Here is a 27,207-nt window from a genome sequence, read left to right on the forward strand (position 1 = left end):
GCAGCGCCTGCTGCGGACACGTCCCGGCTGTGCTGGGACAGGCCGGGGAGGTGGGGACGGGGACCCACGCGGGTGGCACCCAGCGCCCAGTCCCGGGGCTGAGCCGAGGTGCCCGCAGCGGGGCTGGTGCTGGGAGTGCCACCGCTGCGCTGACAGACACCAACCGCCGCGATCCTGTTTCCCAAAAGCCGCTTTGTTCTGCGGCTGCAAACAAAGGCTGGGGCAGGAATTACCGGGATCAGCAGCGTTACGGCGGCCCACGTACATGGCAAGGCCGCGGGAAGGGGCTCAGCCCCGCATCCCCCTCCTGGCCTGCCGGGAAAGACCCGGGGGCTGCCCCTGCCACCGGCGCGAGGGCAAGAGACCCCCAGGACCTGCCCCGTCCCTCCAAGGGGGTCACGTCCACGTGCCTGATCCAGCCCCGCCGCGCTGGGGACACCTGGGCCCAGCTGGGCTCATCCTCTGGGGAAATCCGGGAATCTTCCCGAGCTCCGAGCTGGGCTGGCGGCCAAGGGCCACACGGGTCGGGAGCGGGGCAGCCCCAGCGCGACGGATACGGCTCGTCTGTCCCCCGGGGACGTCGGCGGAGCCGCGGGTCGGACCCTGCCGCCGGGCCGGAGCAGAGAAGGGGCAGCCCCGGCCCGATGCGGCCGCCGGCTCCGGGGCGCGGGACACCCCGGAAGCGGCAGCCTCCACGCGGATGGGCAGGAGGGCCGGAGGGTCCCCAGGGCGAGGCCGCGGGAGGAAGGAGGCCACGAGGCAGAACCGCAGCAGGGTGGGTGCCCGGGGCAGTCCCCACGGCCCTGCCGCGGCAGCTCCGGCCCGGGGCGAATTGTGCTGGCCCAGCGCTCCCGCCCGCGCCTCGCCGCCCACAAGTTTCGGGTTCGGACACCACTTCCTTCCTCAGAAAGCCGACACGGGCTTTCGGCCCCGCTCGGCACTGATTCACCCCCTCCCCTCCTGCACCAGCCCCGATTCCTGAAAGCACCAACCTGCTGAGACGGCAGCTCTGCTCAGCTCCGGAGAAAAGGGCGATCCCAGGAGCGCGCCAGCGGGTCACACGAACCCCCTTCCATGGCCGCCCTGGTCTGGATGGGCCCTGCCTGCCCCTGGCTCCGGGGAGGGTGAAGGCAGTGCCAGGAGAGGAAAATTTCTCCCAGGAAATCCCACAAACAGGCTCCACTGCTGCAGTCCTTTCACCCAGCCTGAGGGCAGAATGAGTAGTACTTCCAGGTCCTGGGAGGGGAAAGTCATCATTAGGTTTCAGAGTTAACACCTGTCTCGTGCCTGGCAAGGCCCCAGGTGGTGCTCACAGCTGAGCTGCGCATCTCCAGGTGTTTCCTTTCACCCAGCCGGAGGCCGGAGCGGCTCCAGGGGCTCGGGAGTGGCCCGGGGGCTGCACGCTGGTGGCAGGGGGGCCCACGAGCCGGCCCAGCCCAGCGTGGGCAGCGAGGGCTGTGACGTGTGAGGCCGGGGCTTCCCATCCCGCGTGGCCTTTGGGAGGGAAGTGATGTGACCGAGGGCCCTGCGGGGGGTCAGTGGCGCAGGAGTGAGGCCCCCCAAACCCCGGGTCGATCCTGCCGTGACCCTGCCAGCCCCTTTCCCAGGTCCCGGGCCGCCGCGGAGCCGGTGCCTCCCCGCGTCCCGGCTGGCCCGTGCTGGGCGGCAGCCAGCTCCGAGCTGGCACCGAGACAGCAAATAACACTGGAAGCACTTGTGGGACCCGGCCGGAGCCAAAATCCCACGTCAGAGCCCCGGGGCGGCAGAGGGCAGGGAGCAGCCGGGTCCCCTCCGGGCCGCAGCCGCCCGCCCGGGGCTTCCCTGGCAGCCGCTTCCGCGAAGGGCCAGCGGGGACGGCCCCTCCAGGGCCAGCGCGGGGCTCGGGCCGGCACGCGGCCGGTGCTCAGCGCTGCACCCGCCCCGACGCCAGGGTGAGGGGCTCGGGTGCGCCGGAGCAGCGGCCACGCGGGCGAGGGGCTGCACGAGGCAGGTGGCGAGGCCGTGCCAAGCCGCCGGCTCAGCTCCAGCTCCAGCTCCCGCGGGCCAGCGACGCCGCGAGCGGGTTAATCAGTCACCAAGCGCCGGCCGGCCGCGGCCCGGAGCACCGGGGCTCTGCCGGCGGGTGCCTGCGGCACGGAGGGGCACCCGGCCCACGGCGCCAGGAAAGCCCCCCGCGCACGGTGCCTTGGGCCAGCAGCCGGGAGCGCCCAGCGCCCGGATTTGCATATCGGTGATTAAGACAATGAGGCAATCGGCACTGTTGCCACATCCGTGTGAATCCCCGGCGCCGTCTATAAAATGCCCTAATCGATGAGGCCGCGCAGAGCCAGGGCGGGAGCCAGCTGTGCCGGGCCCGCGGCGCTTGCGGAGAGGACGAGACACCGAGACCTGCGCCGCCATGTGCTCCCTCACCCGTGAGTATCCCCTGCACCCAGAGCACCCGGCACCCCGAGCACCCAGAGCACCCACACCCAGAGCACCCTGCACCCAGCACCCTGCACTCGGAGCACCCCAGGACCCAGAGCACCCTGCACCCAGCACCTGAGCACCCTGCACCCAGAGCACCCTGCACTCAGAGCACCCCAGCACCCAGAGCACCCTGCACTCAGAGCACCGCAGTACCCTGCACCCAGGACCCAGAGCACCCCAGCACCTTGCACCCAAAGCACCCCAGCACCCAGCACCCTGCACCCAGGACCCAGAGGACCCTGCACCCAGAGCACCCCAGCACCCTGCACCCAGGACTGCAGAGCACCCCAGCACCCTGCACCCAGAGCACCCCCTGCACCCAAATCATCCCCGGGTCCAAAGCACCCAGCGCACCGGCAGCACCCCAGCGCCCAGCCCAGCGCCCCGCGGGGCTCTGCCGCCCATGGCACTCACCCCCCTCCCGGGGCACCTCCGCCCTGTCCCTCGGGTGCTGCCGCCCCGGGGGAGGCCCCGGAGCGGGGCGGGGGGCAGTGGGGCGGGGGGCCGCGCGGCGGGGCCGAGCCCGGGCGGGCGCTGAGCCTCCTCTCTGCCCGCAGCGGTGCTGGCGGTGGTGCTGGGCGCGGTGCTGTGCCCGGCGCTGCGCGCGGCGCCTCTGCCCGAGTTCTCGGGCGACCAGGACTTCCAGCTCTTCCTGCGCAAGAACCTCGAGTTCACCCGCAAGCTCCGGGGCGACGTGGCCGCGCTGCAGCGCGCCGTGGTGAGTGCGGCCGCGGGGCTCCCGTGCGCGGGGACGCCGGGGCCCGGCACCACGCGGGCACAGATAAGGTGACCTTCCCCTGCCCACGCTGATCTGGGAGGGGAGGGCGGCGGAGCGGCGAGGGGGGGCGCGGGGGGTCCCGCACGCGCCGGCCGCCCTGACGCTGTCCCCCCCGTCCGCAGTGCGACACCTTCCAGCTGTGCGAGGAGGAAGAGCTGCTGCTGGTGCGGCAGCACCTGGGCATCGCCCAGGCCCCCCTGGAGCAGTGCCACAGCCGGAGCTTCCAGGCGGTGAGTGTGCGCCGGGCCCACCTGTGTCACGAGCTGGCCGGGCTCAGCCCTGCCCAGCGGCTTCGCCGCTGCCGCCGGCCGCCCCGAGCCGAACGCGGCCCCCGGCCGGCATCGCAGCCGGGCCCTGCTGACCCCGCGTGCCCCCGCAGGAAGCCTGCTTCAGCCAGATCTGCGCGGGGCTCCTGCACTACCACGGCTCCCTGGCCTCCGTCCTGGAGCTGCTGCCCGCCCACACCGGCCTCGTGGAGCAGCTGCAGCTCGACGCCGCCAACCTCTCCTCCAACATCCAGCAGCAGGTGAGGAGCCGCGGGGGGGACGCGGGGCTCTGCAGCTTGGTGGCACCAGGGTGGGGACACGGGGCTCTGCAGCTTGGTGGCACCGCGGGGAGGACGTGGGGCTCTGCAGCTTGGTGGCACCATGGAAGGACGCAGGGCTCTGCAGCTTTGGTGGCACCGCGGGGAGGACGCGGGGCTCTGCAGCTTGGTGGCACCGCGGGGAGGACACGGGGCTCTGCAGCTTGGTGGCACCATGGAAGGACGCGGGGCTCTGCAGCTTTGGTGGCACCACGGGCAGGATGCAGGGCTCTGCAGCCTGGTGGCACCATGGGGAGGACGTGGGGCTCTGCAGCTTTGGTGGCACCACGGGCAGGATGCAGGGCTCTGCAGCTTTGGTGGCACCATGGGGAGGACGTGGGGCTCTGCAGCTTGGTGGCACCGCGGGGAGGACGCGGGGCTCTGCAGCCCGGTGGCACCGCATCCCCAGGCAGCTCTCAGCAGCTCCCCGGACGCCTCCATCCCGGGACCGCTCTGACGCGTCCCCTCTGCCCGGCTCTAGATGGAGGACCTGGGCCTGGCCACGGTGACGTACCCCGCCGAGGGCCGCGGCGCCCTGCCCGCCTTCTCCTCCCGCTTCCACCACCAGGTCGGCGGCTTCTTCATCCTGGCCAACTTCCAGCGGTTCCTGGAGACGGCGTACCGGGCGCTGCGGCACCTGGCACGGCGCTGACGCCCGCAGCCCCCGCCGCCCGCCCCGGCAGCGCCCGGCCTGCCCGCTTATTTAATATTTATCGCTATTTAATGTGGCCCGGGTCCGGCAAGGGGTGGCATCCGCGCGCGGGTACCCGTGCGCAGCATCAGCCTTGTTTAATATTTAAACAAAAGCGTATCTCTGCTACGAGGTTCAGGCGCGGCGCCGTGGGCAGCGCGTGCCTCAGTTTCCCCCGGCCGCGCCGGGATCCACCGCCGGCCGCGGAGGACGGCGCTTCGGAGCAGCGTCTCCCTGCCCCGGCTACCGCCCTCCGGGGATGGATTTGACGGGTGTTATTTCTATTATGCGTATTTACATTAATTAATATTTATTAGCCACTAGGTACGGAGCAGGCGGGAGGGGAGGCCGGCGGCTCTTCCCGGGGTGCCCCACCGGCACTGCCTCTCCGGCCCCCTCCGCAGCGAAACTCCCGGTATTTATTGCATTTAACTTATTCGCACCTGGCTCCGGGGCCGGGGGGCATCTCCCTGCTGCCCGGCCCCCCCGAGCCCGGTGCAGCTGGGCCCCGCACTCCCGGCCCCGCGCCCCCGCCGGGGCTGCCTCGCGGTGTGTTTTGCACTGGTATTTATTACTGCAGCTGGGTTAGCCCCAGACAACCGCACGGTCTTTTTTATACACGAGAAAAACGGAAATAAACTCTATTTTTGCTCCAGAGCCTGGGCTGGTTGCATTCCCGTCGCCTTGGCGCGCGCGGCCGGGGGCGAAGGGGCCGCCGGGGCTGAGCCCTGCGAGGGCCGGGGCTGCCCGCGGCACGGGGGCGGCAGCTTCCTCCCGCCCGCGGCGTCGCTTGGGCAAGCGCCGGTTCCTCGAAAGCGCCGGAGCCGGCGGCAGCTCCACGCCCGGGGCGCCTGGCTTCGCCCGCGGAGCCATCCCGCGCCAGGAGCGGGAGCACGGGGGTGACGAGCGCTCGGAGCTCGGTGCAGGCCGGCCCCGGCCCCCGGCCTCCTCCGCTTCCCAACCTGTGATGAGCTGATGGGCAGTGACGCACCAGCACCGCCGGCCCCGGCAATTCCTCTTTCGCTCCCGCCGCAAGGGGATTTTGCCCCGGAGCTGCCCAGGGATGAGGCCGGTGATGCCGCATCCCGGGACCTCCCGGAGCCTCGTGGCAGCGGGGAAACCGAGGCGGAGGAACGGAGGTGCCCGGGCAGCCACTGTGCCAGCCCCCAGCGAGCCCACGCGGGCGGCCCCCGGCCTCCTCCCCATGCCCGCGCCACGGGAACGGCGTGGTTTGGCCGCGGCGGCCTGTCCCCGCGCTCCCGGGGTTGCAGCAGCCTGTGCTTCCTCCCGCCGGTCCTGCTCGCGGGTCCTGTGACCGCGGCGGGTGCTGCCGGGCCCCTTCTCCCGCATCCCCCCGTCCCGGTTCCCGAGCCCGGAGGGGGCCGGAGCCCCCCCGCCGCCCCATCCCGGGATAGGGCCGCCGCGGGGAAGCCGCTGCCCGTGTTTGCTTTGACGGGCTCCCTCCGTGTGCCGGCTTTCCCAAGAACCGGCGGCGGGAAGCACTGTGCCTTCCTGCCCCGGCTTATCAGCGCTTACAGGAACCCCCCTGCTCCCGCTCCAGCCCCTTCCAGGAAGGCGAAGCGGCGGGCGCCAGCGCTGGGCCACCGCCGAGCCCCGGGCAGCCGCGCGGCCCCGCAGGCAAATATTGACAGAGCGGGGAAGGCCGCGGGCACCCAGCGCTGCTCTTTGCTCCGAGTTAACGGGAAAGAGCCGCCCCTGGGTGCCGGGGCCTGGGGCCGGCCCCGCTCGCACCGGGGGACACGGGAGCAGGGGGGCCCCGTGTCACCATCCTGCCACCTTTCCCCCCGCCGCCGCTGGCCCGGCCCCGCTGCGGACACGGGGGAGAGCGCCGGGGTCCCGCCGGCCCATGCCGGGGTCCCGCCATCCCGCACTGGGGCGGGAGCCACAGCCCGGCTCCGGGGACGCAGCAGCGTAAGGCAGGTACGGCGTTACCCAGCGCCCGGCACCGCTTCCCATCTCATGAGTCAAGCCGAAAGTGCAAATGAAAGGAGCGGAGGGGAAGCCGCCCCGGCGGTGCCGCCCCCTCGGCGAAGGGGTTCGTGACAGCGGCAGGCGGATTCACCGCAGAAGCAGCTGACCGGCCGCCGGCTCGGCCCCGCGGAGGAGCCGCTCCCAGCAGCGGCCGGCGCGGCGCAGGGTGCCGGGGCCCGTTACTCACCGGCCGCCGTGCCGTGCCGTGCCGTGCCTGCGGCCAGGGGCGCAGCGCGAGCTCACGCTCACGTGGAGGAATTTCCAGCATGAATTCGCTTGTATTTTACAGCCGGGCAGGGAAGCATCGCTGCTCCACCCAGCCGCGCAGCCCCGCTGCCCCCGGGCACACTCGGCTCCGGGCACCGCGCCGCCCTCCCGCGCTGGGCCGGGGCGGGTGGGTTCGAGCCCTCGGGCGAGCGCTGCAGCCCCCTGCCCTCGTCCAGGCCCCCATCTCCCTTCCTGCTGGAGCTTGGATTAAACGAAAGGCCCCGGCTCACCGCGGGAAGCAGGAGGGCCGGCGCTGCTGCGGGAGCATCCCGGACCCATCGTCCCGGCCTGCCCGCTCCCTCCTGGCCCGGGGCGGCGCCGGGACCGCCAGAGTCGGAGGCTGCAGCTGAATCATCACAAGTTTTATCCGCCGCTCCGGCCTCTGCCCGTGAATCATCTGTCCCCTCCTCGACCCTGTGCCCCAGGCACCCCTGAAAAGCAGAAAACCAGGGCTCTGGCTCAGGCCTGTCTGACAGAAACGAGGCAAAGCCTGGCTCTAGGAAAGGACTGAATTCATTAGAAAAAAGAAAGCAGCCGGTTGGTCTCAGCGTCCGAGTGCCCAGCACGAGGTGGGGGATAGGAGCCGTGCTCACAAGGCGGCGATGGCCTTCGCGGCGACGCGGCGACCCAGCGGCAGGCTGAGATCGGTGATGGCCAGGACAATTTTGGGACTGGACATGGTGGATACTTTCACCAGCTCCGAAACCTGCCCGGAGAGAGGAAACGGCTGACTCACGGCAACCCTGGAGAGAGCGGAGGCAGCAGCGGGACACGGAGCAGGGGTGGAGGATGCCTGAGGGGGCTGGGAAGCGAGACCACAGCAACCCGAGCCTGAAATACCACCTCGCTGCAAGCGTCCCGCAGACCGCAACGCTGGGGCAATCCCTGGGCGTAGGCAGGGCCCGGGGCCACAGGGAGCTGGGGGCAGAGCTGGGGCTGAAACTCAGTCAGCACCCAGCACTGAACCACGGGAGAACCAAGGAGCCAGAGGAGGAACGGCGCAGCCCTGGTCTGCTCCGGGACCCCATCGCGCCAAACCAGCATCTCCGAGTTATCCCCAGTGCTCCCCTGCCCCGGCGCTAGTCCTGTTAACGGAGCACCGCGTACGCTCCCCCAGCCCCAAGCTGCCGTTGTGAGAGGGGCAGCTTCCCGGGGGGCCGTCCCGTTGTCCCCCTGCAACGCCTGCCTCCACCCTGCCTCCACCCTGCCTCCACCCTGCGCCAGCAGCGCCGGCAAGGGGAGAAGGGTCTCGCTGCGGCTGCGGCTCAGCCGCGGGACTCACCATGGTGAAGGGCATGAACTGGAGGATGCTGCCGCGGCTGCCCTGCTCCAGGCAGTCCACGCACTCCTCCATGAACCACTGCACAAACTGGGTGTGGGTGCCGGCCGTCTTGGCCCCCAGGATGGAGGAGATGAGCAGGAAGAGGTTTGCTGCGGAGACGGGGAAACGTGAGAAACCAGGCCAGCTCAGGGAAGACGGGGCAGGCTGGGGTGAGCCCTCCGGGCTGAGGGCGGCCCAAGCCCCTGCGCAGGGTGCCCTGGCGACTGCAGTCCCCACCCGTGGCTCTGCAGGGCTGGAGGGTCTGCGTTTCCCCAGTCACGTCCATCACCCACGCCAAGCTCCCCACGCTGGCCGAGGGCTGCGAGCCCACGGATGGGGGTCAGTCACCCCACGCAGCCCACGAGGGAGCAGCCGGTGGCCCCGCCGTTACCTAGCACTCTGTTCAGCGGGTCCCTCATGCTGACGGTGTGCAGCTGGGAGGCGGAGAGCGAACTGCTCATGGAGCGATCTGACGGGGAGGAAAACATGCATCAGGCTGGCCCAGGCTGCAACGGCCCCCCTCAGTCGCGCCAACGTGCCCACCCTGGCCAACGCCGGCCCTTGGAGCTCTCCCGGGCTCCAGGAGGGGACGGAGAGGTTTGGAGCACGGTCCCCGGCGCCCCCCACGCCCAGCCACCCCGAACGAGCACCATCCTCGCTGCTTGGACACGCCAGGCACACGCAGCATGCAAATAGTCTCCGCATTTGTCACCGTCCCTCTCAGCCGGGGCGCGAGCGAGCAGCCCTGGCAGCGCGGGACAGGCCTACGCACGCCAGCCCGCGGCATGACGGAGAGGGCTGCACATGCCGCTGCTGCTCCGCGGATGTGTCACTGGGCTTCGCTCTTGCACAAAACTATGAGTCTGACCAAGTCTAATGACTTCTCCGAGGGACAGGCATCGGTGAGACACTGTGAGCACATCTCCCTGCTACTCTGCATTTGGCTTTAATTGTAACAGTGACTCGTTACTGACATGCCGCAAGGGCACGAGCGGCTAACGCAATGTCACGATCGAGAGCGGAAGCGAATAGCGCTCCGCCAAGCTGAAGCAACGCACAGTCTATATGCACTATGCATGCTGCTTATAGCGGAGCCGGCCGGGCGGGGCGAGCCAGATGTTCAACAGCTGCACAGCAGCACTGGGAAGTCACTCTCGGGGAAGGATTTAGCTACCAGAGCCAAGACGTGACCAGGGGACTAGTAGCGGACCTTGGGAAGGCCGGGAGGGGGAATATATCTTAGCCTGAGGGACACCGCCTTGTCCCGGGAGCTCCCGGAGGAGAGGAGCTGGTGCCATCTCCTATCCAACGGGCCGGGGAGGCCTCCTGTACGGACTCACCCTACAGAGCTACTAAAATCAGCAGGACCCACCTTGTGCCGCTCTGGGGATGCTCGCTAAAAAAAGAAAGTCCTCCCCCACTTTTTCTCATGGAATTACTGAGTTACATGGCTAGTGCAGGAAGCAGGATTTCCAAATCGCTTCAGCAGACCAACCAAAAAAGTCCTGAATGTCACTGGAAAGAGGTGGAAACTGCACCAACAGTTAAAAAAAGATAGTGAAATAAAGGGAAACCCCCAAATTTCAACAGTAATGAAACCAACAAAAACCACAGGTTGATGGATATGTTCAGAACTGTCTAATAAAGAACAAGTTCAAGTAGGGGTATTGGAAGAAACGATGACCAAGGAGCATCTTGACTCACTGCCCAGGAGTCCAAACATATTTTGGAGCTGCAACAGCTCACTGCATCGCATCCCCCATGGCAGGAGAGGGCCAAGCACCCCACGCCGCACTTCCTGCCAGCGCTGTTGCAACCCGAAGCATCCGCGCTCTGGCAACGCGGAGACGTGACTTCAGAGACTCATCAGCTCCGTTTGCTGCCTTATTAACACCACTGGAATTTCAGGATTTAATCAGAGATACATCAGGATCGTCACCTCCAGCCCTGACTGGGCTGGTGACGGCACAACAGCTCTCCGGTCCCGCATGGAGTGGCCGTGAGTGACAGGGCTCGAACAAAACCTCCCCGAGCCCCTTGTACACCAGGCACTGCCTTAGGTGGCAACGCCAGGGAGGGGAGATGTAACCTCATCACCCTTCCTAAAGTCCTTTTCATCATGGAAACAAAAAAAATCACCTTTTTCTCAGTGCAAAAGCTCCACGAGAACCCAGCAACACTCTCGCTTGAGCTAAGTCTTCTCAAAACACCCTGTCACCGTCAAAGGCCACCGCGGGTCTCCGAGCACCCACGGCACAGGGATGGTCGGACACGCGCCGTTTCCCAGGGCTGCTAAAGCAAGCGCTGAGCTCCGCGCCAGCGCTGCCTGCCTGCCGGTGCCACACGCGACACTCGCGCCCGGGCCTGGAACGGCGAAGCCGCACGGAGGGGAGCGGAGAGCCCTCCAGCTACACCCGACAGCCAGCAGCACTTGGTCGGCTCAGGGAGAGAAGTGTTTTCTGTGCTGACACACGTTTCACACCCACAAGCGCGCGGCGAGCAGGACTGCGCCTTCCCCGGAGCAGCCCTCCACGCCTGCACTTACTGGGGCTGGAGAGGATGTTGGCGTCTTCCTCGTTGGAGCTCAGCAGGCGCATGAGCTTGGAGGGCTGCGTGTCGTCCAGCGGGAAGAGGCTGATGTAGTCCTGGGGGCAGAGGGGGATCAGCCCCACCAGCCTCCTCCAAGGGTGCCCCAGGGCCCCCGAGGCGCACAGCCCGCCGCGGGCTCCGCGCGGTGCCACGGCCCAGGACCGGGATCTCTGGTCACACCACGGTGACTCAGCCCGGGCCACCCCCGCCGCGCTCCCTCTCCTTACGTTCCCTCTTCCCCGGGGGAGTTTGAGGGACCGCACGCCGGGCAGCCCAGGGAGACCGGGCGGGGAGTCCGGCCTCAGCTCCCCCCCCGCCAGCCGGTTCAACCCTGCCGCCTCCCGCGAACGCTGCCCATCTGGGCAGGCAGAGCACCTCCGACCGCCCCCCCCGCCGCGCCAGACACACCTCGATGTCCTCCCGGTGCCTCTTCTTCTGCCTGGCAGACGCCTGGCCCTTGTTGTGGGAGGAGTAGGAGCTCAGGGCGCACCAGACGGAGAGCCTAGCGACGGTGAGGGAGGGGAGCTGCGGCGGTGCCGTCAGCCCACCCGCATCGCGGCCGTGGCGCGGGAGCTCAGCTGGCTTTGCGGAAAGGCGGCGAAGCCCGGAGCACGCGCAGGGACGGGACGTGGCAGGTCCCTCCTCAGCGAGAGGTGACAGCCAGCAGGGAACGGGGCCCGGGACACCAGCGCGTCCGCTGTGCAGGAGCCGGGCTGCCGGGCCCCGGCCCGGGACGCCCCAGCCGCCCCTCAGCCCCCAGCTCCGCAAGCAGGACCGCCGCCCCAAAGGCCACGTACCGCAGGACGGGGGCCTTACTTGGCCAGGGCCTTGCCCGGCGGGTCCATGAGCGTGTGCCACTTGGAGGAATCGGTGAGCAGGTTGGGCAGGATGTGGCCCAGCAGGGTCAGCGTCAGCTGCTGCATGTCCAGGCAGAAGATGGCATAGAGCAGCTCCACGGCCCGCAGCGTGTGCTCCTTCCGCGTCTCCTTCAGCAGCTCCTGGGGGGCACAGGGCCAGGCTGAGGGACGCGCGGGCACGGCTGGGCCTGCCCCGCTCCTCTCCAGCGCCTGGGACCGTCGCAGCGGACCCAGCCTAGCCACCGCCAGCGCTCCCGGGCCCCACTCCAGCCCTGGCAGGAGGGACGCACTAACAGCCTGGGCGAGTCTCGGCACTCACGGGCTCGACTCAGCTGCAGCGCCGGGGGGGTCGCGGCCACCTCCCTCCGCGGCCCAGCGCAGCCTCCTCCACCCTGTACCTTGACCAGGTTGTTGCAGAACCAGTAGACGCCCCCCATGTGCAGCAGGGTGTCGAAGATGTGGATGGAGCGGCTGTCGACCCAGCCCTTCTCCAGCACCTTGGTGAACACGCTCGTCAGCACCTCCTTGATGGGCTTCTTGGGGGGCAGGAGGTTCCAGTAGGGGATGGTGTCCATGCCCGTGGAGGGGAACTTGATCTGCGTGGCCGTCTGCTGCAGGACGTCAGCGCACATGTGCTCCAGGATGGAGCTCATGATCACCACGCTGCGGCAGAGAGGAAGGGGTCACGCAGGCCCTGGGAGGCGGAGGAGGGCAGGAAAGGCCGCGGCACGGGGCACCGCGGCGCCGGGCCTCACCGCTCGTTGTAGAACTGCAGCGTGTTCTCGCCGTACAGGGGCGTCGCCAGCTGCCGGATCATCTGCAGCGACTTCTCCCGCTCGTCCAAGCCCAGCATGCGGACGTGGGCCACCAGCCAGGCCACCGCGCACACCGCCATGCTGCACACCTTCCCCTTGATGTTGTCCGTGATTTTCTAGGGGAAATGCAAGCTGTGAAGCAGCCAGCAAGCTCTGCAGCGGCGTTTGGGGCAGGAGGATGGGGGACCCCAGCCCCGTTCAAGCCTGGACCCTGCCGGCGCGGCCCCTCCTCGGGGCACAACGCACGCCAGTGCCCCGCTCTGCCCCGTGCCGTCCTCCCGCAGGCCCACCTGGATGGACTCGAAGGTGAGCACGCTGTTCTCCCAGGCGTTGAGGATCTCCAGGATGGCAGCCGAGATGCTCAGACAGGCCTCGTGCCACTTCATCTGCCTGCCGGACAGAAGAGAGGCAGAGAGGCTCAGACAGTGGCTCAGAGCGGCCGCGGGCCCGGGGAGACAGCATGGCTGCTCTCCCCAGCCCCGGGATGGCCCCGGCCCAGCAGGGCCAGGCGCGCAGGGAGCCCCCGGGCTCTTACACCAGCTTCATCTCGGAGGAGTTGTTGAGGAGGGCGACCAGGGACTCCACCTTGGTGGAGTCGGGGCGGAAGCAGGGGTGGTCGGGGTTGAGGATCTTGCCCTCCTCGGGCATGCAGGTCAGCATCCAGGTCTCGAAGAAGGGCACCTCGCCCGCCGGGCTCGACTCCGACAGGATCACCTGGGGGGGAGCCCGAGGCGGGGTGGGCGCCGCACCCACGGGCGCCCTGTCCGGGGACCCCCCGCGCCTGCCCCCCACCCAAGGGGGCTCATGGCTGGGGGAACAGCGCCGCCCCGTGGCCTGCGCGGGGAGGCCGATCCCCGGCCCTGCTCAGCCGCCCAGTAAGGCACTGGTCCCTCCCCAGTAAGGCACTGGTTTCCAGCCTCCAGGGCTGTGGTTTGCCCCTCTCCCCCGGGACTCCCCGGGGGGGCACAGCCTGTCTCGGAGCAGCGCTCCGACTTCGGCCGGCTGCACCGGGCGCCCTCGGGGGACGCGGGGACAGGGCCAGCCCCGAGGGGCCGCGAGCGCCCAGCAGGTCACCGTGTCCTGCCCGGAAAGGGCCCCTCGCCCTTCGCCCGCCGCTGTGGGGCCAGGAAGCCCTTCTCTGCCGTGCCCCGTGCCGGACGCCGTGGCGGGGGGCAGAGCCGTGCCCAGGCTCCCCGGCAGCGGGGCCGGCCGGCCCACAGCTCCGCGGGGATGGGGTGCAGCCCGGGGCTGGGGCGTGCAGCCCAGCTGCTAGCCAGCTGGGAAGGGTCCCAAGGGGGACACGGGCTGGGAATCCCGCACGCCGCTTCCTCCCTTCAGCCCCCCGTGACCCAAGGGACGCTATTTTTGTCAAAAGCGAAATGTTTTGCACATCTGTTCAGCAACAGCTGGTCAGGAAAGTCTCTCTGGGCCGGGCTGGGGGCCGAGACCTCCCCAGACAGCCCCGAGCACGCCTGGCTCCGAGCCGTCCCCAGCCACGCCGCGCCAGCCCCCCCCTCCCACCTCCCGGGCCGGGCGGGCAGGTCCCCGCCACGTTTCGCTCCCTCTCGGCATTGCCGGTGTTTTGGTATCGTTTTGCCTCCCAGCACACACACAGATGTCGAAACCTGGAAAATTTTCATGCAGCTGAAGTGCCTCTTCCTGAGCGGAGCTGCAAGTTCCTCCTTTCGGGAGGGAGGGCCGACGCTCAGCCCCGGCTGCGTGGGCCCCCCGGCCAGCAAACACTGGCCTCTACCTACACCCAAACCGCGCGGGACCGGAGCGCAAGGCTGGGAAGAGCCTGCGGAGATCGGAGCCGGCCAGGCCAGCCCCCGAGGGGGCACGTGAGCAGCGTTCCCACCAACGCCATGTCGCTGCACACCGCTCCGTGCGCGGCCCCGAATGGGGCAGAGAAAGTAGGAGAGCAAGCAAAAGCCCCCAGGAAGGCTGCAGCCATCCCTGCTCCCTCGCCTTGCGCGGACAGGCCCTGCGGGGGCCCATTTCTAGCTGTACAGGGGAAACACGCGGGGTGCTTCACCCCACGTGGCAGAGCACCGCTGGAGGGGCGGCTGCGGGGCCCGTGAGGCCTCGGAGCCAGGGCCCAGGGCCAGCGGCAGCGGTGGCAGCGGCAGGGTCCCCGCCGGCGGGGCGGTCCGGCCGCTAGAGGAGGCTGGCAGGCTGCAGCACGCCGCTCTGCAAGGTCAGAGTCCCCTCCCTGCCCGGCAGCCGGGATCAGGGTCTCGCTCCCGCCCTGTGCCCGCCGCAGGGGAAGGCACGTCATACCTCCGAGCCGTAGGTCTGGGCCACGTGGCACAGCATGAGGAAAGAGATGTCGAAGAGCAGGGCTCGCACCGAGGCGGCTTTGGCTGGGGGAAGAGAAACAAAGGCGTCAGGGACCCCCAGCCCTGGCCCAGGGGAGGCAGGCGGGAGCCCCGGGAGCTGGGGGCCGGGACCCTGCTTGCTCACGAGCGTTTTCCTGACCCCAAACCCCCCAAAAGTGCTTGTGTGCGAGCCAGGGGCGCAGGGGACGTGCCGAGGGCCTCCCTCACCCCAGTCTGCCCCAGCCCAGGCCCCCAAAGCGGCTTTGGCTTCCCGTCCAGCAGCCTGGGCCCGGCCCGGGGCTCCCCCCGCGCTGCGGAAGGTCAGAGCACTTGGCATGTTTAATCACACGCAAACGCCGCCGTCAGAATCCTTATCTCGGGCTCTGTGCTGACACATCACCCCCTCCGGGGAGGGAGCCGGGGCAGGGCCGCCCTTGAGAGGCCCCGCGGGCTGGGCTGGGCTGGGCTGGGCAGGGGGGGGCACTGGGGACGGACGTGCACACGCCAGGCACGACGGCAGCGGGTCCCTGGGGGCCCAGATCCCTGCCGGCCCCCACCACGTGCCCACGCGCTGGGTAGCCCCCGGCCTCGAGCAGCACGGAGCAGCTCTCGCTCTGGCGTCGCGGCCAGCCCGGCTCTCCCCGCCGCCAGCCGCCCTCGGGGCCCCGCGCAGCGTCCCGGCCCGCGGCAGCGGGGGAGGCGCAGCTCAAACCCGCCAGCGCAGACCCGCGCGCACTTACAGCCTTCTCCGCTGATGTGCTTCGTGAACTCGTTCAGCCTGGAGGGAGCAGAGAGAGCCGCGGTGAAGCATTACCATCGCTGCCGTGGCAAAACAGAGGCCTCTTCCCATCCCCAAGACAGCGGAGGAGCTGCCCCTGCCCACGCCCCCCCCTCCTGCCTCCCCCCAGGGCACCGCCGTCCCAGCTCCGCGCAGGCCCGGCAGCAGGGAGGGAGCAGGGAGGGCAGGGGACCGAACCGGGCCCAGCCAACGCCCTGCAGCACAGCGGGAACGAGCTGCCTCCCCCCTCGGCCTCTGCTCCCCGGCAGCAAAACAGGTCCAGCAACACTCCTTTTCCCCCTCACCCAACTGCTCCAGCGCCGAGCACGGGCCTCTCGCAGGGCCAGCTCCGTGCGGGGATTTTCTCGCGTGACCGTCTCTTCGTACCGCCACAGCGCAAAGCCCCCCCAGAGCAAACCCCCAGGCCGCGCCATGGCCTGCCGCACAGCCGGGCACCCGGCTCGGCCCGCACAGCGTGAGCTGCCCCAGGCCTCCGTGCTCGAAGCAGCACACCGCGCCGCTCCCGTGCGTGCTGGTACGTGAGCCGTAACCAGGCCACAGGCATCTGGGGACTACAGGCGCGCACACACGCACACGCACATACAGCGAGTGCCCCGGATCCGAGACCGTGCTGGTGCGCTTGGCACGCAACCCTCAAAAGCAACCCGATCCGTTCGGATGCTCTGCGCCGCTCGCACGGGAGCGCGGGGGAGGCTGCGGCGGGTGCAGCCCCGGGGCTCTGCTGGATCCCGTGCTGCACCGGCACCCGCCCCGCGCCGGTCCCGCTGGCCCCCGGGGACGGCATCACCTGGTGCACACTCACTTGATGAATTTCCGAGCAAAGGATTTCAGCTTGCCCGTTGCCGCTGCCGCTGCCAGCAGCAGATCCAGGCTCTTCCCAGACAGCATGTGGCCCAAGACCCCCAGCAAGCCCTCGGGGGATTTGGAGTGATCCGCATCCATGGTCTACCAAAAAAACAGGGAAGGAAAATCAGAGGAAACGCGTATTACAGAGCAGCAGCGAAACTGCGGACACGGGGGCAGTGCTGGTCGGCTGCCAGCAACATCCCACGGGGCCCCTGCGAGCACGGACCCGCGCGGCTCGGGGACAGGGAGGGAGCCGCCAGCCCGCCCAGCGCCGGGGCGCGGGGAGACTCGCCTTTAGGATGTTGGTGACAGTCGGCTCGGCTCTCAGGATGAGCCCGGGGTTGGGCTGGATGTTGGCGTTCTCCGCCGATTTCAAGCGCGGGGCGTGTTCTCTGTCTGCCGTCCTGGGGGATGTGCGAGGTGGGTGCCGTGAGCAGGGGCTCCTCACCCCTTCCGCTCTCCCCCCCGGGGCTCGGCCACCTCCCAAACCTCCACCACCAGGGCCACGGCACCTCCATCCCCAAGGGAACCAGCACCCGCTGCCTCCTCTTCCTCCCCAAGAGCCCAGGCTGCCACCGTAGGGCACCGCCGGCTGCCCCTCCGGGGACACTTTGCCACACTCCGTTCATCACTGTAAGCAAAGCCTCGTCCCTCCGGGCCAGCACATCCCAGCAGCGAGACGCGGCACCCCAACCCCCCCGGTTACCCGGCCGGCGAGGGGGCTGTACCGCTTGGCAATCAGGTTGGTCATGTTGGCCTCCGAGAGCAGCCCCTGCTTGCCGCACTCCTGCAGCAGCAGACTCGTGCAGTCGCAGCTGGAACAGACGGGAGAGCGTCAGGCCGAGGGACAGCGCCCGTCCCGAGCGGCGCCGGCTCTCCGCAGAGGTCGGGGGTCCCTGCGGCGCGGACCGGCCGCGGTGCCGCCGGGGGCTCGTGGCGCGGCGGGTCGGCCGTGGGCACGGTGGTGCTCACTTGCATCGCTGATCTGCTTTGTCGAGCAGCGGGGTCAGCTTCAGCAGGAACTCAAAGGCGCAGTTCACATCCTCGGTGAAGTCCTGCCGGGCACAAAGCTGAGCACTCAGCTGGGAGCAGCTGCTGCGGGAGCTGACACAAGCCCACCTTTCCCTCCCGCTCCATCCCGCCCGTTAAAAGAAGGTTGCTGGGACACAGACCATTCCCTGCCCCAGCCGCCCCCATGCAGCTTTGGCAAGACACCAGCACCACCGTGACAAACACGATTCACTTGTGCCTACAACACTGCAAACAGCTCCAGCCAGCAGCCCTTGCCGCTCACCTTCTCCCCTTGGGGATACTTCTTGAGCTTGACCAGGACCTGGGGGATCTGAAAGAAGCAGGGCACAGACGTGACTGACCCGGCAGACCCACCTCTGCAGTCGGGATCCCCCCGCAACACAGGCAGCGGGAGCCCAAGCGCAGAACTCCTGCAGTCACCAGTTGCGCTCCCAGCCCAGAGGAAGGAGCATTCCACAAGCAACCGTGTGCTTTGTCCCACCACTTCCCCTCCGGAGGGTCCTTCAACCACGGCAAGGAGTAGCAAGGCACAGCCGGGCAGGGGCCTACAGCCGCAGAGCCCGGCTCAGGACAGAGCACGTCTTTGTGCCAGACAAAAGGGGTCTGGGTGTAATTTCAGGCCTGAGACGAGCAGCAAAGCAGACTGCTCCGGGGCTGCCCACGGCTGAGCCGTTGTGAGCGTAGGCCCAAAGGCTGCTGTGGCTTCCTCCAAAGGCCATGATGCCCCCCACGACGTCCCAGGAAAGCCACTCTGCAGAACAAAGTGGGGCTGGGCTGAAAAGACATCCCAGACAGCAAAGCTGATGCTCAGCAGGTTGCGGGACGGCTGCCTGGAGGCTCCTCCATCTCACACGCCGTCCAGATGGGGCGCGAGGAGGGCCCCGAGGGGCACGCGGCAGCAGAGCAGAACTAATTGCCCTGCCAGGCTCTGGCACTCAGCGGGGACCGGGGCATGGGGGAAAAGGCAGCGAGAGGCCCCGGGCTGGAGCACCACCACCTCGCGGGGGGCCGGGGCCTACCTTCAGGAAGGTGAAGGCCGTCCACTTCAGCTCCTCCGTGCCCTCGGGGGACTCGATGAGGCCCACGAAACAGGCCTTCCAGATCTCCAGCACGAAGAGCGGGGAGGGGATGCGCTGCAGGGCACAGAGAGGACCCTGCGTGAGGGCACCACGGGGTCCAACCCTCCCCGGCCTCCAAGTGCCAGAAGAGCAATAAAGTGACTCCCCCAACCACAGCCAAGCCCTGAACCCCCTGCAAGGACCAACCACAAGGACAAGTTTCCCCTGTGCCAACAGGCTTGTGCTGCTCCCAGCGGCTCTGCCCACATCCACGAACCAGGATCACACAACGCGCAGAGCTGCAGCGAGGCCCTGGTCCCACATCCCCCAGGCCACCCGGAGCAGGACAACAAGGTGCCACTTTTGTACCTGCATCCTCTTCACCATCATCAGCTGCTCCACCAGCGGCTGGGTCTCTCCCGTGAGGTTCATGGTGCCCTCCAGCAGCACCACGGCATGCACAGTGGGGAAGCCGGTCTTGTTCAGCTGCTCGGTGTGGACTGAGAGCATGGTGGGGATGCTGGGCAGGAGACGACAGCACGGGGTCACGGGAGCGTTGCAGGGACGCACTCTTGCTCCGCCCGTCCCATCCTCCCTTCCCAGCCAGGCCCCAGATCTCTGCCGTCCTGCCTCCGCCAGCCGCTCCCGGGCAGGACAGCTCGTAGCCAGGGATCGTCCTCCTCGGGCTCCGCAGTCTTTGGGGCCTGGCCGGGTCCCCGCCTGGGCCCTGGAAGCGCCTCCCGGGGGGACCCAGGAGAGGGACGGCGGCTCTGGCCGCACCAGAGCAGCCCAGCGTGTCCCTGCAGACGAGGGCTGGGATGGACAGCGAGGGCCCAGGGCCGCCGGCGGAGCAATCCCCGGGTGAGACCGCCTCGCAGCAGGTCACTGCCAGCCCTGTCCCCCTCCCACCCCACAGCCAGCTCCGGGGGCAGAGCCGGGAAGGGCAGGAAAGCAGGGAGCCAGCGCGGAGGCAGCAGGAGACTCTCGGGCCCCGGAGCAGGGCTCCGACCCACTCTACCCTCGGAGCGCGCGAAGACAGTGGCGGGCAGCTACCTCTTGATGAGGGAGACGCAGTCGTCAGCCTGGCTTCGCAGCGGGGAGGTGCTGAGGCCGCTCAGGTTCTCCCCCAGCTTGACGAGGGACTGCTCCACGGCACTCCACGAGGCTGGGGAGGGAGGACAGGCTTTTGGGGGGGGACAGCAACACGCCGAGGGCCAGGCCGGCTGGCTCAAAGGGCCGCAGCGGCACAGAGCGCCTGCCGAGGCCGGGGCTCCTCGCCAGGCCTCGCAGCGAGAGGACGTCAGCTCCTGTTGCATCTTCGTAGCCGCGGGGTGCCCAGCTTCCCAGGGCGCCTCTGCAACCCCAACCGAGGGTGTGCACGCCACCAAGCAGCTCCTGCTCCGGGCTCGGCCTGGCACGGCCTTCTGGCGAGGCCCACGGACCGACCGAGGGCGCGGGGCTGTGCCAGGAAGGCTGGTGGAGCGCAGGCTCCGCTCCGCGCCCAGGAACAGCTCACGCAGCCTTCGCATTAATTCTGCTCCTCTTCCAAGGGCAGCGTGAAAGGGAGGGGGCAGAGGGTGGCACGGAGCCAAGGAGGAGATGGTTACAGCAACGGGGCTGGAAGATGGATGGGCTTGGAGCCGCAGGAACAATGCGGCAGGATCTGGGCAGGGGGAAGGGAGAGGTGGCCGTGACATCTCCCCGAGGCCAGCAGCGACTAGGAGGCGGCGCTGGCAGCTGCCACGAGCTGCACGTGCTGAAGGACAGGGCACGGCCGCGAGGCCGGGGCAGGGGCAGCGACATACACGTCTCCTCCAGCTTCGCGATGTGGATCAGGGCCCGGTTCTTGGTGCTGCTGAGCATCTTCTCCAGTCGCTCCAGACACATCTTCAGCTGGCTCTCAGCTGCCACCTGCTCCAGCGTCTCCTTCACCTTCTCGGCGTAGAAGGCCGCGCAGCGCAGGAGCCAGTTGAGGGCACTCATCAGGGCGCGGCAGAGGCCGATGCACTCCTCGGCCTTGCCGTGGCAGCTGCGAGGGGAGAGGACGGCACTGCACTCGCCACGGGCTGGGCTATCGCCCCCGTTTTACGCAGGGGAAACCGAGGCACGGAGACGGCAGCCCGGGGAACCAAACCCACGTCCCACGCGCCCGCCAAGCGCGCCTGCCGGCTCCCGGCTCCTCTGCCGCATGCCTCAATCTGCTCAGCCCACAAACACCCCCCAGCACCAACGCAAATCAAGTCTTCCCAGCGCAGACTCCTCTCTGGCCACTCATCTACAGGGAAACTTTCCAAGCCTCTAATCAAATTATCTTGCTAAGAGAGGCTCAGCATTGATCAATGTGCTGCGAGAGGTGAATGCTTTCCCCTCCTGATGCACAAATCATGGGGGCCAGAAGTTTTGATCAAATTAAGCGCAGGATCAGATTAGGCAGGGACTGGATTAAGTGGCCGGCTCTGCAGTTGGCCAGCAACAGCTCCTTGTCAACATCTGTGACTGATACATATTCATTGCTGCTGCTCCATTTCATGTAATTGAAGAGCTGCTACCTCCGGCCTTCCTCCTGCTTGCCCCCTGCGTGCTCCCCGCTCCAGCCTTCCAGAGGAGGCCATCAGGGGTTAACAGGAAGATTTCTGGGCTTTCTAAAAAAGGTTTTGTGGCCTGAATTGTCTGGGCTCCCCTGGGTCCAGCGACACCAGCGGAAGAGCACGAAGCAAAACAAGGCAGCTGCTTGGAGCGCCTGGGGCAGTCCGGGCAGGACTGCGCGCTGGCAGACGGGAACACGTAGCCCCGGTCCTGGGAAGCCGGAGAGGCCACACACGAGAACCGAAACACACGGAGGGGACAGAAACCCTCAGGACACTGGGCTTATGCCCACCGCTATCTACCTGAGCTGGCGGGAATACCCCCGGGAAGCTCGTACAGCAGAACGGCTGCGTTTTTTGCAGCTTCAAATGAAGCTGACGGGGTCTGGGGCTCCCCAGCCCTCTGCTTTGCCTGTCCTGGCACTCGCGTGGCATCTCCCACCCAGGGCAGCCGGAGGGGGCCCAGCGGCACGGGAACAAACACGGAGCCGGAGGGAGAACCTGCCTCCCCCCGCCGGAGCGAGCACCTCGGGCTCGGCAGCGCCTGCTCGCCCCGCCTGAGCTTTGGTCTCCCGGTACCGACGCAGCCCGGAGACGAGGCGGCAGGGCTGGAGCGGGCCGCACCGTACCTGAGGCGATCGCAGAACATGTCCATGATCTCCAGCAGCGACTGGACGCACAGGTCTCGGGAGAAGTCGTCAAACTACAGCAGGGGAACAAGGAGGGGTTTCAGACGGGGGTTACCAGGCTCTGGCAGCTCCAAAAACAAGCAAAACCCCCTTCCCGAAGGGCTGGGCCAGGCACTACCGGCCGCAGGACACCACTGCCCTGGCAGCCGCCCAGCAGCCACTCGAGCGGGAAGTAGGTCGGGGCTGTCCGAGGGCCGGGCCGGGCCCTCCCGGGGTCGCGGCAGGCAACCGGGCCACGGCAGCGGGGACAGGGCTGGGTTCTCTGAACCAGAGAGGCGGCCGCGGGGGCCAAAGCTCAGCTTTCGGGCCCCTCTCGGCCCCGCGGGCCGCGTTGACAGGGCGGTGGCCGGGCGCCAGGCCGCGTGCCCACCCCCGGCTCGGCGAGGCTGGCAGCAGCCGCGCACGCCGACAGCCCGGCTGGCCGCGGGGCCGCGGGCGGTGGGCAGCAGAAGCGTCGCTGCCCGCCTCCTCGACGGGGAGGGCTGCGGAGCAGATGGGGCCACCCCGCCGGGCCGGAGCTAGCCCGCGGGTCTCCTCGCGGCCCACGCTGATCTGAAGGAGGAAACCTCGGCTGTCAAGGTCAGCTCTCCATCCGCCCCGTTCGGAGCGTGCCCGCCGCAGCCAGCCCCGCACTAGCTCTTCCCCCCGGGAGCTCGGCGACCACCCCGGCTCGGCGCTGAGGCTCCCCGTCCCCGCGGGCTCAGCGGCAGCTCACAGCACGGCTCCCTGAGGGCCCGAGGCCGGCGTGCCGCGCTCAGCCTGCCTGCAGCGCCCCGAAACAGCGCTGGTCCCCCGCGCTACCGGCCCCCTTCCGTTCCCAGCCCCGGTAAACACACGGAGGTGGGAGGGAAGAATTCCTCTCGCTCCGAATCAGAGGTCGCCCTGATACAGCTATCGCCCGAGGAGGACGGGGGGCCTGATGCAACGCGCGAGGGGCCACTCGCTCCCTTCAGAGCGCCCGTGCCGTGCCCCGGTGGCACACGCGGGCAGCTCTGCCGCCGGCTACGGAGGACGCGTCCCCAGCCGGGGAGACGCAGGGATGCCGAGCGCCCGCGGGAATCCGGCCCGTCGAGCTGGGCGGGCAGACGCGGATACACGGCCCGGCACTGGCAGCGTTCCCGCGGGAGCAGGGCGGCTTTTCCACAACCAGCTCCGGATTCCCGCGGCGCCACCGGCCGCGGAGGGATGTGGTTTCCGGCAGCCGGGCTGCGGTTTACACGCGCGATGCTGCGGGGTAGGAGCCTGCCGGGCCCCACACGACGGGGGGACGAGGCTTTCACGCCCACAGCACGCACGGCACGGAGCGTGACCGTCCCCGAACGGGAGCGGGACGCCGTCCGGCACGGCGGCAGCCCGTCCCCAGCAGGACGCGGAAGGGCTCATCGCTAATCTGCGCTGGCCAGCCGCTGCTGACTCAGCAGAGGACGTCATTTTCCACTTGACCTATATTCAGAGAGAGTTCTGGGGAGGGAAACGGATATGTGGAGCACAGGTAGAGAGAAAACCTCGCGCAGCAGCTGTCAGAGCCGTACCTTGCTGATGGCCGTCAGTACCGTGGAATAAGACACCATCTGAGAACAAAACACAAACCAAAACAAAGCCGGCAGAGCAGCGTGTCAGTAGGTGATGTTTGCAAGCGCGGCGCCCGCTGCTGAGGAGCGGCAAGGTCAGGGCACGGCCCCGCTGCCTGTCACCGCAGACGGGGCCGGGGCACTGACCCGGCACAGATCCAAACGGACATTTTTAGGTGATCGCTGATTTGTTTCACACAAACTTTAAACAGTATTAAACGCTACGCTCAGAAAGCGTGGGGCTCACAGCGACTGCGGAGAGGATTTCCGCCCTGCCCGTGTGCAGCCGGGCAGCGGACGGACACCATTTACGGACAGATCCCTGCTTTGGGTGCGCGCCAAGCCCGCAGCCCTCCACCCCCCGCCCCGGCCGGGGGGAGACACGATGCCTCCGAGGCACAGGCGGAGATTTGGGGTGCCTGGCCGCCACCAGCTCCACACCGCGGTTTCATTGCCCACCTGCTACTCGGGGCCGCAAGGCGACACCCCGCAGCGTCCGCAGCGAGTGTTATTACCTGGGAACTGATAGCGTATTTCAGGTAGGACAAGATGAGAGGGTTCGGCGACGGCCCGATCATAGCCTGCTCGAGAAGAGCCTCTGCAAGCAAAGGAGAGGGGCCAGGAGGTCCCAGGTCAGCAAATACAAGACGTGGGGACATGAACACACAAATACACACACGCACACACACAGAGCATTCTCATTTTTTTATCTCATCCCCCAGGGAAGGTGGCAAAGGCAAATTGCGCTAACCACAAAGACCTTGCACAGAACTTCCCCGAAATTAACTGAATCCCCTAACTTTCTCATCCCAGCGGCAAAAGCTACTAAATAATTGAGGAAGCACAAGCAGCCTCCTGCTAACTTAGCTCTCCCAGGGCCCCCAGGCCCCAAACGGCACCTGATGCTCTCCAAACACGTTCCCCTCCTCCCACGTGCTGCCCAGGAGGCTCTGGCACCCACCGCCGAGCGGCTTTTGCTCTGGCACCTGGGGCTGAGCTGGAGGCAGAGCCCCTCTGCTGAGATCAGCTCGGCACGGCGGGTGCTCCCTCCCGCTGGCTGCCTGCCAGCGCCGGCCTCGGGAGCCGGAGGGGCTCTGCCCGGCCTATCTGCTCAGCCAAGCCTTTAATTGACCATTTGAACTATGGCAGAGCGCAGGAACCACCTCGCAAAAGCAGGCCCCGGGCTGCGGCACGGGCTGCAAGTAGGTCAACGCGCCCAGACGCGAGAGGGGAAGCGGCCGCTTAGGGAACCGTCTCCCCGAAGGAAACAAGGGGCGGCCGCGGCTGATCACAGCCACGGAGGCAAAAGGCGCCCGGGATCTCGAGCGGAGACTCAGACCCCGTCCAAAAGCATCGCAGCTCCAAGACAGCAGGCTGATGGCAGCCGTCCCCCTTCCCATCCCCATCTAATCAGGCAGTGTCAACACGAGCCAGCCACATGCTGCTACCCACTGCAGACGTGTCAGCGCAGATTTGCTGGGCACCGCCGTGATTCTGGCAGCTCGTGCCAGATTCGTCTCCTTTGTAGTCTGAACCCGAAACGCGCGAGCTGGAAACGGCTCCGCGCTAGGGCTGCGGCGAGAGGGGCTCGGAGAGGAGGTAGCGCCATGAACACGGCGGCTGTCACAGCCGTGGCAGACTCCGGGAACAGCCTCCCTGCACGCTCACAACCTCACGCAACCCTCGCGCTGCCCAGCGAGGCCGAGCAGCGCCAACACCCCCCCGCGAGCAGTGCCTGAAGCAGCGGGGCCCAGCAGAGCCGGCTCCCTCCCCCTCCTCCTCCTCCTCCTCGCGGGGCGGCTGCCCTCCAGCGCAGGCCGGGCTGACGAGCCTTTCCTTCAGCCGAGGCGCTAATAGCTGCTTGGGAGAAGCTACCGTTTCTGTGAACACAGGTACCGATTATCTCTAACCCTTTGACCGGGCTTTAGTTGGCGGAAAGCAGCCGCCCTGCTCCCAGGGACACGCAGGCAGGCCCACGCCGAGCCCCACAGGCCCTGCCGCTTCAGCAAGCCGAGCAGGGGCCGATTCTGCCTGGGCAAGACGGGCCAAGGGCTGGAAACAGGCACCGGGGGGGCCCAGGAAGCGGCCGGACAGCAGCAGGAGCAGCCCCCGAACCACCCTCAGCCCCGAGCCTCCCCGCAGCGCCCCGCTCCCGCGCCAGCCGCCCCGGACAGAGCTGCCTCCCCAGGGTGCCCGCAGCCTCCTCCTCGAGCGCTGGGGGCCTCGGGGCCCTGCATGGAGCCCCCCCGGCGGGGGCTGAACCTGCCCTCGGGAGCTGGGGCTGGGCCAGAGGCTGCTGGAAAACGCGGCGGTAGGACAGAGCGAGGGAAAGGGGTCAGCGGGGACAAGGTCCGCTCGGTGCAGGGCAAGCACGTCCCCACCTGCCTCCGGACCGTTTCCCTGTAAATCCCCTGCGACAGCAATCCCCGAGCAGCGCTTCGTGTTTATTTACCCAGGTCTCGCAAACACGCGCTCGCCGCACGGGGAGGGGGAAAAAAAAAACATCCTAGCAACAAGTTTCTATAATTGGCACAAAAGCCTGGCAAATCTTTAAACCGGCGCAGCGCAGCGGGCACCGGCGCTGGGCAGGTCCGTGCCAAACGCCCTTGAAGGGGGGCAGGAAAAGGGAGTCTGATGGGGGGGGGGTGTTCAGGCCCGCGGGGGGGCCGAGGCGGGCGGCCCCCCTCACCTGCCAGGTTGAGGATGTCCCAGGTGGCGCCGCGCGGGAAGAAGCGCTTCATGTTCACGGCCCACTGGAAGTCGCTCCAGCGCTCCTTCCAGGCCTGCAGGATGGCCTGCTTCAGGTTCACCACCTTCATGGCTCCCGCGGGGCCCCCCCGGCCCGGCTCCGGCCCCCCCGGCGCCCCTCCCCTGCGCCCAGCGACGCCGCGGCCCCGCCGCGCGGCCCTCAGCGCCTGGGCACCGCCATGTTGGCACTCGGCAGCAAGCCGCGCGCTGATTGGGCGGCGCGGCGCGGCGCGGCGCGGGGCCTGCCGGGAGGTGTAGTTCGAGGGCGGGGGGGGCTGTGCGCGCCAAGGGCGCCGTGCAGATGCGTGTGCGCGAGCACGCGCGTGCAAACACGCGTGCAAAAAGGCGTGCGGAAATACGGTGCAGGGGCGAGTGTGCAACACGTGCGCGCAAAGCCGGGTCTGCGCGCAAATGCGGGTGCAAAGATACGCGTGCACGTGCGCGCGTGCAAACACGTGTGTGCAAACGCCTACGCGCGAATGCGTGCAAGTGCGTGCGCTCAGACTCCCGTTTGCAGAAACACGCGTGCAAACGCGTGTGTGCACCCGCGTGTGTGCGCGCCCCGGGGGGAGCGTGGGCGTGCACGCGCGTGTGCTGACACGCGTGTGCGTGGCGGGGCAGGCGCGCGCACGGCCGGGCGCGGGGCGGGGAGGGGGGTGTGTGGAGGCGCGTGCCCGCGCGTGGCAGCGCATGCGCAGGGTCGCCGCGCGTGGGCGGGGGCGCGCGCGGGCGGGGCTGCGGGGGGGGGGCGCGTGCACGCGGCGGGGCGCTGCCGGCGGCGCGGCCCCGCGGGGCGCGGCAGGACCCGGCTCCCCCCGCCCTCCCGCCCCCCCGCGGGGCCGCGGCCGCGCGTGGCCGCCCACGGGCGGCACCGCCCCCCCCCCGGCCCCACGCCGCTGTCCGAGGTGCTGAAGGGCGCCGGGGCGGCCGCGGGGGGGGCGTGGGAGGCCGCGGGGGGAGCCCCCACGGGAGGGAAGGCGGGGGGGCCCACGGGACGAGGGAGCACGCGGGCGCCCCATGGGAGACGGCGCGGGTGGGAGCCCCGCGGCGTGGCAGCGCCCCCCCGCCGCCCCCCCCCGGCTCCCCCGGGGGTCTCCGAGGCCCCTTAATGCCCGCGTTAATCGTTCCGGGGCCGGGGCGCGGGCGGCGCAAATCCCCCGCGCCGCAGCCGGGATTAGCGGGGAGCCGCTGGCAGGCGG

The 27,207-nt window shown here is 68.6% G+C and overlaps 2 protein-coding genes across 2 annotated transcripts; one reads left to right on the forward strand and one right to left on the reverse strand.

Annotated features, from left to right (window-relative positions):
• The first annotated feature begins 2,398 nt into the window (after positions 1–2,398).
• On the forward strand, positions 2,399–5,171 carry CSF3 (colony stimulating factor 3). Its single transcript, XM_026117843.2, has 5 exons — positions 2,399–2,414; positions 3,027–3,187; positions 3,370–3,477; positions 3,627–3,773; positions 4,312–5,171. Exons 1-5 carry the CDS (start codon positions 2,399–2,401, stop codon positions 4,480–4,482), a joined length of 603 nt encoding a protein of 200 aa, XP_025973628.2. The 3' UTR covers positions 4,483–5,171.
• A 2,104-nt stretch (positions 5,172–7,275) lies between these two features.
• On the reverse strand, positions 7,276–26,222 carry MED24 (mediator complex subunit 24). The gene is made up of 25 exons (XM_026117847.2): positions 25,950–26,222; positions 23,776–23,858; positions 23,222–23,260; positions 21,630–21,703; positions 20,221–20,444; positions 19,469–19,580; positions 18,785–18,935; positions 18,377–18,490; positions 17,620–17,667; positions 17,298–17,380; positions 17,054–17,140; positions 16,618–16,729; positions 16,282–16,424; positions 15,421–15,458; positions 14,643–14,725; positions 12,898–13,076; positions 12,653–12,752; positions 12,303–12,478; positions 11,946–12,210; positions 11,507–11,688; positions 11,099–11,192; positions 10,647–10,746; positions 8,493–8,570; positions 8,063–8,211; positions 7,276–7,486 (listed from the first exon to the last, which is right to left on the reverse strand). The coding sequence occupies exons 1-25, from the start codon at positions 26,077–26,079 to the stop codon at positions 7,370–7,372; spliced, it is 2,961 nt and encodes a 986-aa protein (XP_025973632.2). The 5' UTR covers positions 26,080–26,222; the 3' UTR covers positions 7,276–7,369.
• Positions 26,223–27,207: the final 985 nt, after the last annotated feature.

This window comes from Dromaius novaehollandiae, chromosome 22 (genome assembly GCF_036370855.1).
Source record: "Dromaius novaehollandiae isolate bDroNov1 chromosome 22, bDroNov1.hap1, whole genome shotgun sequence".
Taxonomy (NCBI): domain Eukaryota; kingdom Metazoa; phylum Chordata; class Aves; order Casuariiformes; family Dromaiidae; genus Dromaius; species Dromaius novaehollandiae.